At 47.8% G+C, this 17,772-nt stretch overlaps 1 protein-coding gene across 19 annotated transcripts in view; it reads right to left on the bottom strand.

Annotated features, from left to right (window-relative positions):
• The window catches only part of macf1a (microtubule actin crosslinking factor 1a), a 328,092-nt gene that overhangs the window by 10,694 nt on the left and 299,626 nt on the right, over nucleotides 1-17,772 (bottom strand). For 15 of the 19 annotated variants that reach the window (XM_063185302.1, XM_063185303.1, XM_063185304.1 and 12 more), the window contains 16 exons: nucleotides 17,664-17,772; nucleotides 16,854-17,009; nucleotides 16,048-16,254; nucleotides 14,873-14,992; nucleotides 13,637-13,806; nucleotides 9,630-9,789; nucleotides 8,568-8,762; nucleotides 7,539-7,811; nucleotides 7,025-7,213; nucleotides 6,514-6,622; nucleotides 5,808-5,968; nucleotides 5,269-5,431; nucleotides 4,880-5,034; nucleotides 3,869-3,943; nucleotides 2,232-2,249; nucleotides 574-691 (listed from right to left, as the gene is read on the bottom strand). The exon at nucleotides 17,664-17,772 is cut by the window's right edge and continues 80 nt beyond it. In XM_063185302.1, the coding sequence (XP_063041372.1) occupies nucleotides 574-691; nucleotides 2,232-2,249; nucleotides 3,869-3,943; nucleotides 4,880-5,034; nucleotides 5,269-5,431; nucleotides 5,808-5,968; nucleotides 6,514-6,622; nucleotides 7,025-7,213; nucleotides 7,539-7,811; nucleotides 8,568-8,762; nucleotides 9,630-9,789; nucleotides 13,637-13,806; nucleotides 14,873-14,992; nucleotides 16,048-16,254; nucleotides 16,854-17,009; nucleotides 17,664-17,772 (2,378 nt within the window). The remainder of the gene's footprint in view (nucleotides 1-573; nucleotides 692-2,231; nucleotides 2,250-3,868; nucleotides 3,944-4,879; nucleotides 5,035-5,268; nucleotides 5,432-5,807; nucleotides 5,969-6,513; nucleotides 6,623-7,024; nucleotides 7,214-7,538; nucleotides 7,812-8,567; nucleotides 8,763-9,629; nucleotides 9,790-13,636; nucleotides 13,807-14,872; nucleotides 14,993-16,047; nucleotides 16,255-16,853; nucleotides 17,010-17,663) is intronic. The other 4 variants (XM_063185311.1, XM_063185312.1, XM_063185295.1 and 1 more) reach the window with 1 other exon arrangement.

Below are 17,772 nucleotides of genomic sequence, written 5' to 3'. Positions count from 1 at the left end.
ACATGATCAGAGACAAGAGACGATCATGGAGACATATGGAGTGGGGATGGAGAGCATAGACATATACTGTATAGCAAACCATAGACAGTATATCTATGGCGGAGAGAAGCAGAGGAGAAAGAGTGACAGCTGAAGAGGAGTTGCACGGAAAATAAGAGAAGAGATAAAAAAGGCATAAACCGAGAGAGAGAGAGAGAGAGAAAGCGAGCCTCGGAGGTGTAGACTTATGTTGTGACAGCGAACAGCGCTGACTTCTGTACAAGTACAGTAGAGGAGGTGACTACGCACATCTGAAAATGGGACAGCGTAGAACTGAACTGTAGTCAGAGTGACCGCATGACAGAGGAGAGACAGAGATCACGCCGGAAAGGGGGAGAGACAGAATGTGTGAGTCTCTGCCTTGTGAGTGCCAATTTCAGTGGTCGTTTGAGCGGGGAAAACTGTGTGTGTGTGTGTGTGTGCGCGTGTGCGTGTGTGTGTGTGTGTGTGTGTGTGTGTGTGTGTGTGTGTGTGTGTGTGTGTGTGCGCGTGTGCGTGTGTGTGTCAGTACTTGTGCCTGTGTGTACAACTCACCTCGACAGGGGTCGTTCTTGACCAAGAACTCGTCCAGGGCCATCCAGCCGCCACCAACCCGCACCATGACCGTACTGCGCAGGATACGCACCAGCCGCAGCTGCTGAGAGTCTCCAAACTGGAATGGAAAAGGGAAAAGGGAAGAGCAGGACGGGAGAGAAGAGGAAGAGGGGGAGGGGAACACACAAACAAGACAGGCACAGAGAAGGGGAGAGAGAGAGAGAGAGAGAGAGAGAGAGAGAGAGAGAGAGAGAGAGAGAGAGAGAGAGAAAGAGAGAGAGAGAGAGAGAGAGAAAGAGAGAGAGAGAGAGAGATAGAGAGTGGAAAAGAGGTGTTGGGGAGTATCCAGAGAAATGTTGGTTTCACCGTGGAAGAAAGGGTGATAGAGGAAAAAGTTGAGGGAGAAGAAGAAGGGAAAAAAGGATGTCAGAAAAGCACTGTTCTTTTCAACGTTGGCACAAATACAATATCTACAAAATTTTGATATAGGTTCTATTTCGTTTCATGCGAAAACCCATAGAACCACGGTTACATGTGTAACCATCATTTTCTAGCTTTCTCACGAAATTAAACCATCACCAACATGCCCATGCCACAAAGCATTCACATCATGATTCACACAATCAAAAAAAAGATTACTTGATTTTGTTTCCCGATTGTTTTCCCAAGTTTCCAGTAAATCAGTTCAAAGTTCTATTGGTCAGTCTAGCACATCCATTGGACATTTGATCTCAGTGATTGTTTGTTACTAAATTGATCTATTCTGCTGGGAAAGCCTCCACCAGAGAATAATACACACAGAAAGGGAGGGAGAGACATCTATAGCCCCACTAAAGATCGCTCCAAACCCTCAAGACAGTCAGACAGACAGACAGACAGACAGATTGGCAGTCCATTCCCATTTACCCCTGAAAAACACACACACGCACGGTCACATCCATCCAGCTATTTACAGGAATTACTGCCAGACCAACCCACACTTTTTTTGTTGCTCGCGCACATAGCATCCCGAAAGTATTCCATACAAATGGTCAAAGCCGAGCGGCAGCAGCACACAAAAGCTGTGGCTGACGCCTGTGAGACTGCCCCCGCTACAAACACCCCAACCCACCCCACCACCCGTCAACTCCTAACCCTGTTCCACCACCATGTGGTGGGCTTTGCCACCGCCAGTGCCCACATCTGTCACGCCCACGCACACGGGGCAGCCCATGAAGGCCCGAAAGCATTTGGGGTTTGGGGGGGTGGAGGAGGGGGTCAGGCTGCATGTACGTCTGCCGTCTCCTCTTTGCCAAAACAGGACGTGCCGTGGTCACCCAAAACGGGGCCTGGACCGTGACCGTCCGAGGAATTTAGCGTGACCAACAGCGCAGGGTTTTTGGGGGAAGGTGGTTAGATGTGGGAAGGGGTGTGTGGAGATGAAGGGAGTAGGCAGGGGCGGGGGAGGGGTTGCGGGGCCGCTTGGCAAGGAAGACCATGCCAGAGAAATGCGGGTGGGGCATCGGGTGGAGGACACATGGATGGGTGGATTTGAACAGGGAGGAGGAGGAGGACTTGGGTCTCACAGGCCTCACCACAAACAAACACACACAAACACATCCACACACACACACAGAAATACACTCTAGTACGTCAACGCCACGCCACAGTCACTTTACCTGGTTTCCAAGGAAGAACTACAATAAATCCAGCGGACATGGAGGAGGAACAAAAACAAAGAGATAAAAGAGAAAAAGGGAGGAGAGAAAAACAAAGAGGATGAAATAAAACATATAAGGGGACACACGCTTTTTGACAACAGCCTGTTTGGTCTGACCACTTCACATGCGAAATACACTATTCCAATACTGACTATAAAGATATGTATTTAGGATGTTCAAACTAGTCTTTATGACTCACTTTAAATGTTAACATCATGAAATGTAGAATTTACTTGAGATAGCAACATTGTATTGAATGGGAAATGTACATTACATCATTGATTTGGAGGTAATGTAGTCTTTACCATTCTCTATGTGTATCAACAGTCTGTATTCTTTAACAACTAACATAATGTATTCTTTAACATTCTGTAGTGACTGCCAGAGGCTCGACTGCCAACTGTTCTTGTTTAACAAGGGCCTTAAGGGCCGTAAGAGCCGACTCTCCTGCGCTATAATGATGTATGGGAGCAGGCGAGGTGATTGCGGATGAGTATGGATAAATGAATGGAGCGAGCGAGTGAGTGAGTGAGTGAGTGAGTGTGAGCGAGTGCAAGGCCAGGCCTGCCGCCCTGGGCGCTATGCCATAGTCAGGTTAGAGTGCTGCTACTGTAGTGTTACACTGGGCCTGGGGCCAGAGAGGTGGGGGAGAGACAGACAGACAGACAGACACGAGGCAGACAGGAGGAGAAGAAAGCCAAAAGTGCAACAACAGACAGACAGACAGACAGACAGACATCGCACACAAACACATACATAGAGTACACGTTCAGACATTCACACTCTGGAGAGAAAGACAAAGACAGACAGACCTGCATCCATACAGAGAAACTCATGAAAACTCACAAAAGAGACAGTTGTATGGACATTAAAACAGATCTATCAGGAAGCGTGATGGATCCAGGGGCCTGCGCAATGCAATGGAGGTTGATTGGTTAGTTAGGTGCGTGAGGCTTCTTGCTTCACTCTCATTAACTCGGCGGGTTAATGATGAGGATGGTGAGAAGGATGAGGAGGACGAGTGAGTGGTCGACGTGGGTGATGATGAAGGGTGGCTGCAGAGACAGGCCAGGCGGCCCGTTTGGTTGGCTAGTGAGTGGCTCATTCACAAAAGCAAGTGATGATGTCATTAGTTTTGTTGGTGGGCAGCAACAGTTTCCATGGCGATGTCATGACACACAAACCCGCGCAGCAGCACACGTCAAATGAAAAAAAAAAAAAAGATGAAACACTTCTATAACCATTGACGGTACGAGTGATGTCATTCACAAGAGAGTGAGACCAGCAGCAGCGAGGATGAGGAGGAGGAGGATGATGATGATAGCTTAAGTCACTTAAGTGCTTGTTATGTTCCAGACAGTGGCCTAGTGAAAAGCTGTGGAGCTGTGCTGTGGAGTGGAGCTGGATGAAACGAATGAAAGGCCCGGCGGACGTTGGGTAGAGAGAGAGAGAGAGAGAGAGAGAGAGAGAGAGAGAGAGAGAGAGAGAGAGAGAGAGAGAGGGAGAGAGGGAGAGGAGAGAGATAGAGAGAGAGAGAGAGAGAGAGAGAGAGAGAGAGAGAGAGAGAGAGAGAGAGAGAGAGGGAAAGTACTCACCCTGTACTTGTTCTCCCCAATCTGCTCCACCTGGAACCTCTTGGCACACTTACACTGGGCCACCTGCCTTGTGACCTGCAGATGAGGAGCGAGAGAGCGAGCGAGCAAGCAAGCAAGCAAGCAAGAGAAAAAGAGGTTGGGCAGAGAGAGAGAGAGAGAGAGAGAGAGAGAGAGAGAGAGAGAGAGAGAGAGAGAGAGAGAGAGAGACAGAGACAGAGACAGAGACAGACAGAGAGCAAAAAAACATAGAAATGAAAGAAAAATGAGAGAGAAAGTGACATTGGGAAGAGCAACATACAGAACGATTAGTCAGATTTCCACTACTTTGTTTCACCATTTCATTTTGTACTAGTTTAAAGCTTTCTCTCTTTTCATTTTAATTACAGCTTACACATGAAAAAGTGATATACATATACAATTACAGGTAAAGTTAGTTAGTTAGTTAGACTTCATTGCCCCCAAGGATCTGCAACACAATTGCGTAAACAGGAGATACATATTAAACAAGCAGCATTGCGACCCGCAATAGCACATTGCCTTATTTAGCTCTTTGATTGCCTATGGCATAAAGCAGAAATCTGTCCTTTTTTTGACAGAAAGCTGAAATGGCGACTAGAAGGCAGGAGCTTAAAGCAGGACGTCAGTATATGTGTGTATTGTGAAATGACGCTACTGCCTTTTTGACCAATCTGTCCCTATAACTGCTCTCCACATATGGCAAAGCAGTCTCAAGAAGCTTGCTGGCAGTAGTTCCGTCTTCCTCACCACTTTCTGCTGTGCCTCAGTGGCATTACCACACTTGCGCATAATACAGAAGGTTAAAATTTAAAATGTAGTGATTGCTACCTTGTCATAACTTTAACGATACAGATATACTGCAAGTATGCTCTATTCCATTTTCGTTTGTAAGTCACTTTGAAAAAAAAAGCGTCAGCTAAATGTACGAAACATGATGTAAAGTAACGTAACGCAACGCAACACAACACAACACAACGTAACGTTAGCCCTTACCTCGTCCTCGATCTTGTCTGCGTCAGTAGTGGGCCTGTAGGCGTCCTTGTTGGGGTGCAGTGCCGCCACAAACTCGTAGTAGTCAATGTAACCGTCACCGTCGCGATCAAAGATGTCTGCCACCGCAGACATCTCCAACCTGCTCGTGGGGAACTCTGTCATGACAAGCAAATTCAAAACAATTACAAATTGTTCAAAATTACTTCTTGAACAAAGTGTAGAGTACAGTAACTTTCATAAATCCTCAAGGAAATGAAGGTGTCCAGCACACATAACAAAATTGATATATCTATACAGTATAAGTATGTGCTCGATGGGACGGGTTATTAATTCTATTCTATTCTATTATGTACAATAACAGTAATGTATAAAGTGCTTCAATGGCGTACTTGAGGCAAGGATTCCATCGATGAACTCTTGCCGCGTGATCTTGCCATCCTGGTCCTTGTCGATGCGTCTGAAGAAGTCCATCACACGTGACTTCTTGTGGTTCATCCAGCGCATGTACTTCTTACGCCACACGTCAAAGTCGAAGTTGGCAAACTCCTTAAGCTGGGGGCCACAAGGACAGATAGGAAATTAGGGAACGCGCACAGCCCACAGCTGGCTACGAGAAGAAACTCTGCAAGCTACTAGCGGCAATACAACATAATGTGTACAGTTACACTTAAAGTGTCTACATGTAAATACAGAAGACTTAACCAGCTTGACACTATCCGCTATGTTTCTGTCACACAGCCTCATCGTAATATATGCCATTAGGTGATTAAGTCTGCCTGCGGTACCTTCTCTTTTCTGTGATCAACTTTTTATTAAACAATATAGACCCAAATTCTGCACTGGCTTTGTATGTCCCATTTGCAAGTCGCTTTGGATAAAAGCTTCTGGTAATGTAGACAGTCGGTCGACAAGAACATGCTGGCAGTACCTCCTCCAGCCTGTCGAGGGCGTCGTTGAGCTTCCTCTGCCGATCGAGGGCCAAGAGCCACACCTGCTGCCAGCGGGAGCAGAGCTGCGTCAGGCGAGGGTTGCCCCCCGCCACTTGCACTGGTGTCTGCTGCTGCGGCTGCTGCTGCTGATGATGCTTACCTGGAGTGGGGGAAGAGAGGGAAGAGAGAGAGGGGGAGGGAGGAGAAACAGAGAGAAGTATGAGGAAGGAGAAGGGGGCAGAGCGAGAAAGGCGAGAGGGGGCAGAGAAAGACAGGGGGAAAAGAGAAGCAGAAAGAAAGGTGGAACAGACTTTAAATGAAGTGAAAATTCAATAGAGAGACATAAAGCATGAAACGAGGCAGGTTCGTCATCCATCATGTGTACTGGGCCATGACTAAGCAAATCAACTTCACCTACTCTCATATCTACCTGTGTGTGTGTGTGTGTGTGTGTGTGTGTGTGTGTGTGTGTGTGTGTGTGTGTGTGTGTGTGTGTGTGTGTGTGTGTGTGTGTGTGTGTGTGTGTGTGTGTGTGTACGTATATGTGAGACAGAGTATGTGTGTGAGCGTGTATGTGCGTGTACATGCGATTGTGTGTGTGCGCACTTGTGTGAGTGCGTGTGCACAAGCATGTGAGTGAGTGAATGTGTGCATGGGAGTGAGAAAGTGTGTGTGTGTGTTTGGTGGAGAAATGAGATGACTTACGAGCGCTTCTCCTGTCTGCCAGGCCGGAGGTCTCGGATGGCTTCCTCTTGTAGGTCTTAGTGACGCGGTCCACATCCGGCTGCTTCCGGGTCATCTCCTCCATAAACGTCTGCAAATAACAATAAAAAACCACACGCATGCGCAGATGCCCACATACACACACAAATGCAAACATGAGGCAAGACAGAAAGAATGCCAAGCAGAACAACAGAAAGACAGACAGACAGGTGCAGAATATTTAGGAAGAAGCAGTTAACACACCTTTCGTTTGTTTTCAATCAATCAGTACATAATACATAAAACACACTGTTTTTTTTACTTTAGTAGCTTGGCCATTAAAATGTGGAACAATGACATTAGTGATCAGACCTCTTACTTCAAGATTTTCTGTTTGTTTTTTCACTTAGGGCATCTTTTAATTGTGAGTGCGGTGTAGCTTGTGCACAGTTTGTACACCTCAGATGTGACATCAACCAATGAAAATCCCAGAACAAGACAATGTCCCGCCCACCTGGTGTTCTGTGATTAGTGCCTTGAGCTGAGGGATTTCCTGTGGGAGGGGCTCCGTGTCCCTCTGGACCAGAGTGGTCTCCGCAAACTGTAGCCATGACAACAGCTCGTCCAGCAGCGCAGCGTTGTTCTGCAGCTCCTTCAGAGCTGTGTCCAGCCGCTGCTCGTGCTGTTTGGCCCACGTCAGCACCTGTAGGAAGCGGAGAGCACATATGGTGAGAGGGCCTAGAATAGTCTCTATTTTTGAGCTGAGAAATGTAAACTGCTGTGTCGCTTGTATATAAATGTTTGGAGGTATGGCTTGGATTACGTCGTATTCGAGACAAACAAAATGCAGGCAATAACAAAAACACACCTAAACACTCAGATAAACACACACAGACACACGAACATATACACAGCTACAGGCATATGCAAGCACTCAGTAACACATTAACACAGTAAGTACCCCCCCCACACACACACACACGCACACGCACACGCACACGCACGCCCACACACTCTTCCCCACCCACCTCCTCGAAGCGTGCCCTTATGATGGTGATCCAGTGCTTGATGGTGGTGATGGAGTCCGGGTGGCACTGTGTGAGGATGGCCTCCCCGAGCCCCGCGGCCCGGGTGACCTCTGAGCGCCTGTCCTCCACGGTGCCCATGAAGTCACGGTGGCCCCGCAGCAGCCCCGTCAGCGTCTCCACGTCCTCGGGAAGCACGCCGCGGAAACGCAGCGTCTGCTCCGCCTCAGACAGCCACTCCAGAAGAGCCTGCACTGCCTCCCGGAACTCTACCGCCTGGTGGACGAAGGGGGGATGGAGAGGAGAGGAGAGGAGAGGGGAGGGGAAGACCGAAGAGGAGAGGAGAGAGAGGAGAGGAGAGGAGAGGGGAGGGGAGGACCGAAGAGGAGAGGAGAGAGAGGAGAGAGAGAGGAGAGGGTAGGAGAGTAGAAGAGAGGAGAGAGGAGAGGGGAAGGGAGTAGAGGAGAGGAGAGGAGAGAGGAGAGGAGGGGGGGGGGGAGAGAGTAGAAGAGAGGAGAGAGGAGAGGGGAAGGGAGGAGAGGAGAGGAGGGGAGAGAAGAGGAGAGGAGGAGAGGAGGAGAGAAGAGGAGAGGAGAGGAAAGGAGAGGAGAGGAAGGGAGTGGAGAGAGGGATGAGAACAGAGGGCAGGGGTGAGGGGAGGGAAAGAAAACACATAGGCCATTGTATAAGTGGACCAGACTAGAGTAGGCCTTTTGGGTTTTCTTTTTGACCAGAGACTGCCTGACACTGAAAAAATCTGCGTAATTATCATTACCCAATTCATATACAGGTATTATCTGTATTATTAGCTACTGTGTCTTATCTGTTATCCAGTCACGTTTATTCTAGTTATTAATTATCTACCATTATCTACTGTTACAAAGAGAAAAAAAAGCCTCCATGGCACCTCGAACAGGAGACCCGGTATGCACACAATTTGCTAAAAAAAACAAGCATCATAGCCAACATTTAGGAAAATGCTTTGTGATTGCATGAGAGCGGAGTTGTTGTGCCGATAGCCTCCCAACTCACCTGCTTGTGGCCCTGCTGGAGTCGCGTCTGCTTGCTGACGGACAGCGCGCACACTGTGTCCCAGCGGTTGCTCAGCTCCTGCAGTTGAACTTTGACCCAGGCCGTGTCGTCGCGCCCCGTCTCCATCAGCTCCCGGGCCGAGCGCTTCAGAGCCTGCACGCTGCTGGTCCGCTTCCCCAGCTCCTTCTGGAAGGCCTGTTGGTTACCATGACAACAAGCTAAAGCCATTAGCGAATTAAAAAAACCCAACCAACCATCTCTTTCTCTTTTACTTCCTTCCTTCCTTCCTTCCTTCCTTTACACCCAGTGCAGTAATTCTGCAGGGCCCCCCTCTCTTCTCTTCTCATCTCTTCTCTTCTGTTCCTCCATCTCCATTTCACACAGAAGGTTGCCTAAGCCCTCGGATTAAAATGGCTGAACAGGGTTTCTCATTTCTTAAAGAGCACACACACGTAACCCTGTAACAACTCTCGCTGAGGTAGTTATTGATTTCTTTTTTTACAGGATACAGCTTTTCACATCACCAGTTGAGTGGCTTTTTTGTTAATTTGTTACATCGGCGACGTTCAGGCTTTTAAAGTTAGTGGTTGTATACACAACGAGCCATCGCTCCACTTTGTTCAAATAAACCACATCCTTTTCCCCCCACACTGGCAGTCCCACTTCACTTAAATATTTGAGGAAAAAAATAGATTTTGTGGTTGCAGTGAAACAATAGCAATTGGGTTTGCTTCATGCAGCGCTATGAGATGAGTACTGGGAGCATACTCTATGTGAATATCTGAATATACTGTAGTTGTTTTAGTGAAGTCACTGAAACAGTTGATTCTAACTAACAATACTTGTGGCTGGCAAATGAAGATACATTCATAAAGACTTAAAACATTTTGCGATCAGGTAGTGATCTCTCCCCTCTCTAATGCCTAATTCTCACCTGGTTTATATCTCATTCTCTTCTCCCTCTCCATGCCCATCTAACTCATCCTCGTCTTCCTCTCTTTTCTCCTCCTTGTGTACTGCATCTCATTTTCTCTGTCCCATCTGCCTGTGTCTCCGTCTCACCTTGTGTGTATCCATGAGGTTGGTGACCAGGTCCAGGTCTCCGTGGACGTACTGGTCCTCCGCCAGCTGGGGCTCCACCCGGTACAGCCAGTCCACCAGGGCCTGCAGCGCCTCCGCAAACTGACCCGAGAACAGCAGAGCCTCCTCCAGCTTGTGCTGCCTACGGGAGACAAATAATTGGTGAAATATCAAATGGACTGCATTGTTATGCCACCTTTCCAGCACTCAAAAGCGCTTTACATTGCATGCCACATTTTCACCCCATTCATTCACATTCACAAACCGGTGGCAGTGGCTGCCTGGCAGCTTACCACCCTGCCCCCAGTAGACATTTTGGGTTAAGTATCTTGCTCAAAGACACATTACTGGGCTCGAACCAGCAACCCTCTGGATGCCAAACAGGCTCCTCTACCACCTGAGCCGCGACCACCAACCGCAGAGCGCAGGAAAGAATAAAGGATTGGATGAATACATTGTAATATAAATAAAACAATACAAATTCAAGTCAATAATGTTGTCAATAACAGCAGTGCCTTCTCCAGCCTGTACTGCTGATGGGAGACGAGTACACAAAGCAGAGTAGATTAGAGTACGGTAATGTTATTGATCCTAAAGAAAATGAAGGTGTGTTGCCAAGCGGAGACAAGGGACCGGGAAGAATGAAAGGAGGAACCAGATGGAAGCGTGCACGCCTGTGTGTGTGACAGAGTGCTCCTGTTGACTACAGGGGACAAGGGAATAGCTGCCCCCCCCCTTTCACAGGTGAGGCATACGTAATTTTGTTGTTTTCAATGTGTGCTGTGTCACAATGACCATGGGACTTTCTTGTTTCTGTCCAAGCAAGTAAGAGACGTTTATTTATAGAGGACGTTTAATCACAGTGGACACTGACAAAGTGCTGAACAACAGTGCAAAAAAACAATAATAAATCCAATAAAACAATTAAGTCCATGACAACAATGCTAATGAAAGAGGACAGGAATGAGACCCAGATAGGAGCGCATACGTGTGTATGAGAGAAAGAGCTAGCAGCAAGTCGAACCCATTTTTATGTTCTGATCTAATGTCCCTGTTTTCACGAGCCATTGAGTTTTAGTTTGTGCGCTTCCAATTAAAAAAGCGCCTTAATATTTAACATTCGCATAACACTCATTACTTGGGTTTCCTACTTCACTCATTCGCATCAGTCATGCACATTCATGGTAATGTGGTCGAACAAAATGCCACGATTAGGGAGGCACATTTATTTAAGCGTAGTCTCTGGCAGGCACGAAAAAAAGCTGAGTCTATGAGAACTGGCAAGCATTTTGAGCGAGTATTATTTTTTTAATATAAAAGGTCAAAGTGTTAAATGGGTACTTGATTACTGTATGGGCAAGCCTGACTAACTCCACAATGGCCATTAAGCATTCTGATGACAACAGTCATTACAGAATATCGCATACATCAAATTCAGTCTTTCACGTCACTAGGAGGCACTGTGCTGTAGTGGGTAGTGTTTGACCATTAAGCTGGACATCATTTTGAACAGTTTTGAATTTTTGAGCAATTTTGAACAGTGACGTAAGTATGTGTCAGAACAGTTTTGCCATTACTGCAAGTTTGCTGATATTGTCCCCATTAGATCCAATTAGACCCAAAATGATACAACCTGCACACTGTGTAGTGATTCATCCTGGAAATGAGAGTATACTTAGGTACATGAAAGTGCATTTTTGGTGGGGGGCTGGCAAATGCACCCAATTCCTCAAGCTCTAATAGGAATTCAGAAAAGTGAAAAGAAAAAAAAACCCTTTCTGGACCGAGGCATTACAATCGGGAAAAGGTCTTTCTTTTCACTTTTTTGAACCCAACATAGAAACTTTGGATTCTTTTTGTCTTAAGGGGACAAAGAAAACACCATCCAATCTGAACGTATTGCTATTGATATAAGTATTGAAGTTATTGATTATTTGGAGTGTTGTAAGTTTGCCCCAGTTCTCCTGTCTTTGACCACCCAATAAGACTTCTAATAGACCTCTATTCAGCACCTGGACAGCGCCGGCCCTGTTGCGCTGTTGTGGCTCAAGCTTGTGGCCGTGCTTATCTCTCTCACTTTCAACTACTGGAGGAGGCGCTATTGTGTGAGTGTCACATCTTCTGTTTTCACATAGGCCTTACAGCCCTTTGAACACCCGGAGAGTTACTACTGTAGCCACTTCCCACCTGGAGAGTTACTACTGTAGCCACTTCCCACCTGGAGAGTTACTACTGTAGCCACTTCCCACCTGGAGAGTTACTACTGTAGCCACTTCCCACCTGGAGAGTTACCACTGTAGCCACTTCCCACCTGGAGAGTTACTACTGTAGCCACTTCCCACCCGGAGAGTTACTACTGTAGCCACTTCCCACCTGGAGAGTTACTACTGTAGCCACTTCCCACCTGGAGAGTTACTACTGTAGCCACTTCCCACCTGGAGAGTTACTACTGTAGCCACTTCCCACCTGGAGAGTTACTACTGTAGCCACTTCCCACCCGGAGAGTTACTACTGTAGCCACTTCCCACCTGGAGAGTTACTACTGTAGCCACTTCCCACCTGGAGAGTTACTACTGTAGCCACTTCCCACCTGGAGAGTTACTACTGTAGCCACTTCCCACCCGGAGAGTTACTACTGTAGCCACTTCCCACCCGGAGAGTTACTACTGTAGCCACTTCCCACCTGGAGAGTTACCACTGTAGCCACTTCCCACCTGGAGAGTTACTACTGTAGCCACTTCCCACCTGGAGAGTTACTACTGTAGCCACTTCCCACCTGGAGAGTTACTACTGTAGCCACTTCCCACCTGGAGAGTTACTACTGTAGCCACTTCCCACCTGGAGAGCGGTGGCTGTTGTAGGGGCTTGCTTTGTTCTGCTGCGCTGTGCAGTGCAGTGCAGTGCAGTGCTGAGCTCCCCCCCCCCCTCCAGAAGTGCTGTTGTTGCGTGAATGTCACATCTTCACTTTGGCCTCCACCTGATCTTTGAACAGTGTGAACACTAACCTCTGCACACCTCTGGGAGGCGGAGGGCTCCTGGCTCTGCTCCAGGAGTCTTGATGTGTTTTGCTGTGCTGCGCTGCTCCGCATTTCCTCTGCTCTGCTCTGCTCTGTGCTGCTAACCTCTTCAGACGGTTGCCACACACAGCGTTCCCACTGGTGTTTGAACAATCCCAGTCCCAACGCTACTCAGTCTACTGTAAACCTGGTGAGATTTGGCTGTGGATTGGCTTGATTTGCTTTGCTGCGCTGTGCTGTGTAGTGCAGTGTAGTGCAGTGATGCGCTCTACCGGGGTGCCTTCTGCTCTGTTGTGCTGTGCCACCAGGTTGATTTGTTTAGTTGTAATGTGTCCTGGTAGGTTGATTTGTTTAGCTCTGCTGCGCTGCACTCGGGTCACTATGCCGTCATGCTGGTGCTTGCGTCTGGACGCGCTTACAACACACAGTGTCCCACTCCAGCAAACCTCAAACCTACAAATCAACTTTGTCATATACGGTAACCAGGGAAGCTGACACTGTGGGAAATCCGGGTTAAGTGTTCCGGGTCAAGCTAAAGAGAGGGGGCCCAAACTTGGGTCTTCATTACATTGTATTGAGGGGGGGGGCTTTCAGGTTATTTTATCTCTGGCCCAGTCAAAGCTGTGAGCAGCGACGTTAACTATACTATGCACCAGCTTGGCTTGTCTTATTGTGCTGTTCTTTGCTGTGTACTTCACGGCCGTGTATGCTCTCCATCTTTATTCTGTGCTTGTGCTTCCCTCTCCACACGGAGTCCCAGTGCAATGTGTCATTTTGTCTGATTCGATTTTGTTGTGTTGTGCTGAAATGTATTCCCCTGTTCTGTGTTGTTCAAATCTCAAACTCAGTTGAAGACCGCAGCATGGATTTCCATGCTGTTCTTCAGATCGGAACGGGCAGACAAGGCAGCGTGGGAATTCCCAGGCTAATATTCCGCTATTATACCGTTATTATTATATTCCTGTTGCTTACCTTTCCACGCTCTTTCCGCAGACGGTGTCCCACTTATCGCGCACCTCCCCCAGCAGGTGGTCCAGCTTCTGGGTGTCGGAGGGGAGGGTGGCCTTGTCCCGCATGCCTCTGCCCGAACGCACCGTGGTGTCGTACACTGGCTGCTTGGAACCCAGCGCCCTCTGGAACTCCTGAGAACGTTCCGGAATGATACAAAGAGAGAGAGAGAGAGAGAGAGAGAGAGAGAGAGAGAGAGAGAGAGAGAGAGAGAGAGAGAGAGAGAGAGAGAGAGAGAGAGAGATAGAGAGATGGAGAGATGGTGAGATGGTGAGATGGTGAACTGTCTGTTTAAGAATTTTGGAAGAGATGGTAGTGTACATTGCTTTGCTCCAAAACGGGTTTTATTTTAAATTTTGTTATGAGATTTTTCCATTAGAATATTTCCTATAAAGCGTAAGTAAGCATTATTTGTATGTTGGTTGGCATGTTGGCCTTTTGTACTGTATGTAGCTGGACTTAAAAACTGCACGACACTGAGCACAACCAATTACCACTAAGAATAAGAATCATCACAGACAGATTCTAAAAAACCTAAAAACGTCCTCTAAATGTGCTCTCTGATGTATGCCAAGCCCTGGGGGGAGATCTTGGCATTCTGTACTACATTACATAATATTACACAATGGGGGTTATTTAAATTTTTGTCACTGCAGAGGCTTTGTATGGAATGAAGTGTGCATTGTGCTTGTGCTTGTGCTTGTGTGTGTGTGTGTGTGTGTGTGTGTGTGTGTGTGTGTGTGTGTGTGTGTGTGTGTGTGTGTGTGTGTGTGTGCGCGTGTGTGTGTGTGTGTGTGCGTGTGTGTGTGTGTGCGTGGTGGACCTTATGCCTTATGAGTAGTGTATGCATATTTGTTATTGTATTGTCTGTGAGCATGTTTGTACGTGTGGTGTACATTTTGTTCATGACTGCTGTATGTGTAGTGCGCCTTGAACTTTGGAGTAATGTACGTGCATGTGTAGTGCGCTGTATGTGTGGTGTACTTTGTGCGTATGAATAGAGTGTGTTGCATGGAGTGTAGTATAATGTACCTTGTGCTTTGGAGTAGTGTATGTGTATGTGTATGTGTATGTGTATGTGTATGTGTATGTGTATGTGTATGTGTATGTGTATGTGTATGTGTATGTGTGGTGCACTTTGTGTGCATGAGTAGAGTGTGTAGCATGAAGTGTAGTGTTGTGTAGTGTAGTGTAGTGTACCTTGTGCTTGGTCAGCTGCACTTTGATCTTGTCCGGCTCGTTGGAGATCTCCAGCTCAGAGTCCAGACGGCTCTCCGCCTCCTCCAGCCAGTCACTCAGCTTCCTCCAGGCCTCGTGGAACTGAGGAAGGAAAATACACACACAGGCACACACACACACGTGCACGTACGCACGCACGAACATGGACAGGCACACACACACACATGCACGCACGCACGCACACGGGCAGAAACACACACACACAAGCACGCACACAGAACACACACACACACATCCACACACACACACATCCACACACACCCACACATACACACCCACACACACACGACACACACAAATCAGCCTCAAACCATTACCACAGAATGATTTTATTTTTAGCAACGCCTCTCTTCCCCAATTAAATGCAATTGCGTTACACATTTCTCTCCCACTGAGCAATGACCTCTGAGTGCTTTGAAGACACAGAAATAGCCAAGTCTTGGAGTTCAAGACCCTCAGAACTGCCAACCGCACAATGACAATATTCTCTCTCTTTTTCTTTTTTTTCACTGTGAGACCAGAACATTAACTCATGTGAGACTGCCTACTGCCATGTGACTTCATTAATTGCTAGCCCACCGCGTAATGAACATCCTTTCCTGTACATGTGGTCTTTTTCTGCCCACTGAACTGTGCCCTTATATTGTAATTTGTGGTCATAAATGTTTCATTTAGCTGTTAATGTTTGCACAGAAATGGATTTTGGAAAAAAAATATTGATAAGTGACAAAGACAGTCTCTCAATCAGCGTTTCTCAGTTTTTTTTGCGAGGTGTTCTAAAAAAGTTCTTCAAAGCTTGGTAACAATCATCAACCTGAATAATCGTGCCAGTTGTAAGGATCTGGGGTAGGGCAATGAAGGTCAATCTCTGCACCAGCTTTTCTCTCACTCTCTCGCTCTCATTTTAATTTTTAATGAATAAGTAAATTAATTTACTAACCATAAAAATGGAATACTGTTAAGAACCTGTTAATGGGATTATGTTTGGAAATTATGTTAACTGCTAACTTGTGGTATTCCGTTTCGTTTTTGTGCAAAGTCCCGTTTGTGCTGCCACCCCTGCAGTACCTCCACGCCCCCCATAGGGATCATGACCCCCAGTTTGAGAACCACTACCCAGTCCCCCTCCCGCTCACCTGTTTGGCTCTCTTGCGGGCCTCGTCCAGGTGTCGTCCGCGGTCGAGTGAGCGCTGCACCAGCTTGTCCCAGCGCGCCTGCACGCTCAGCAGCAGGTTCTTGATCAGCACCACGTCCTGCTTCAGGCTGGCGAAGCGCAGCTGGGAACCCGCCTTCTCCAGAGCCAGAACCTGCTCACGGTGGGTGTTCACCTCGTTCACAAACACCTGACGAGGGGGGGAGAGAGGTGGAGGGTGGAGGGGGAGAGAGAGAGAGAGAGAGAGAGAGAGAGAGAGAGAGAGAGAGAGAGAGAGAGAGAGAGAGAGAGAGAGAGAGAGGCAAAGAGAGAGGGGCAGAGACAGCAAAAGAGGTTAGCAGGGAAGAAAGAGGGCCAATGAAGTGCAGAAGAGAGAATAAATACAGTATGAGAAATACATCACCGACATCACTGATTACCAGTAATTCTGATGTGAGCAGTAGGGAGGATGTACATTTTTCCCCCAATAATTTTCTCCCCCTCCCTCGGTCTCTCTGTGAAGTGTGTGTGTGTGTGTGTGTGTGTGTGTGTGTGTGTGTGTGTGTGTGTGTGTGTGTGTGTGTGTGCTGTATGCTTGCATGGGCTGCACTGTAAACTGAGTGCATGTATTTCTGCATGTCTCTGTCTCCACCTTGTGTTCGTCTATCTGTAAGAGCGCAGTGTCGAGGATGAGGCTGGGCCATGTTCAGCTTCGGCTGTGTGTCTGTGTGTGTCTGTGTGTCTGTGTGTCTGTGTGTGTGTGTGTGTGTGTGTGTGTGTGTGTGTGTGTGTGTGTGTGCGTGTGTCCACCTTGTGTTCGTCTATCTGGAAGAGCACAGTGTCCAGGATGAGGCTCGGGGGCTGGGCCATGTTCAGGGTCTGCTCCGCCTGCGTCAGCCAGTTGATGGTGTCCTGCAGCGACGACTGGAAACTCGTAGCCAGAGACACGGCCTCGTCCAGCTTAGCCTGGGATGGGGGGAGGGAGAGAGAGAGCGAGAGGGCGGGAGAGAAAGGGAGGGAGAAAGAGAGATAGAGGGAGAGAGAGAGATAGAGAGCGAGAAGAGCAGGAAAAAAGACAGACAAGGACATAGTGAGGGTGAGGAGAAAGAGAGAAAGAAAAAGAGGAGGAGAAAGAACAAAAGTGGGGACAAAAAAAGAGGGAAAGTAAACAGAAAAAAGTGAAGAAAGAAAAAGGACAGACAGAGGGGGGGGATCAGCTAAGGAGACTATTCGTGCAGAAGACAAGGCCACATCCCTCTTGGCCATCTAGAAAGGCCTCGCTATGCTTGGTTAGCACTGAGAGACTCTCTAAGTCTGCTGGCTCTGCTGCGTGCTGCAGTGCGCAGACACACAGATGGTCACGCCCACAACAACAACCACCTCCACTGTCTGACTCGGTCCTCTCCCGCCACGGGAGGCAAGTAGGCTGTATATTTTTATTTAAAAGTCATTTTAAGCAGAGCTGTGAGATTTTCTTGTTGGAAAGCCATAGCATATTTTTGTTTGAGGTACGGACACATAGTATGGCTCATTTGAAAGGCGAAACCAATGCATGGGATTTGAAATGAATTATAGTGCATTTTTGACATTCACTGTATGAAGTGAGGGGCGCCGTCTTACCCGCCGGTCGTCCATCTTGGTGTTGAGGCTGGCCCACTTGTTCTGCAGCATGGCCAGGTTCTGCTGGGTCTGGGTGGCGCCCGGCCCGGGGCCCTCCTCCCCGCCGCCG

The sequence above is a fragment of the Engraulis encrasicolus genome, chromosome 20, assembly GCF_034702125.1.
Source record: "Engraulis encrasicolus isolate BLACKSEA-1 chromosome 20, IST_EnEncr_1.0, whole genome shotgun sequence".
NCBI classification, from domain to species: Eukaryota; Metazoa; Chordata; class Actinopteri; order Clupeiformes; family Engraulidae; genus Engraulis; species Engraulis encrasicolus.
The sequence above is the reverse complement of the archived record's forward strand: the minus strand, read 5'-3'. Positions and strand labels throughout refer to the sequence as shown.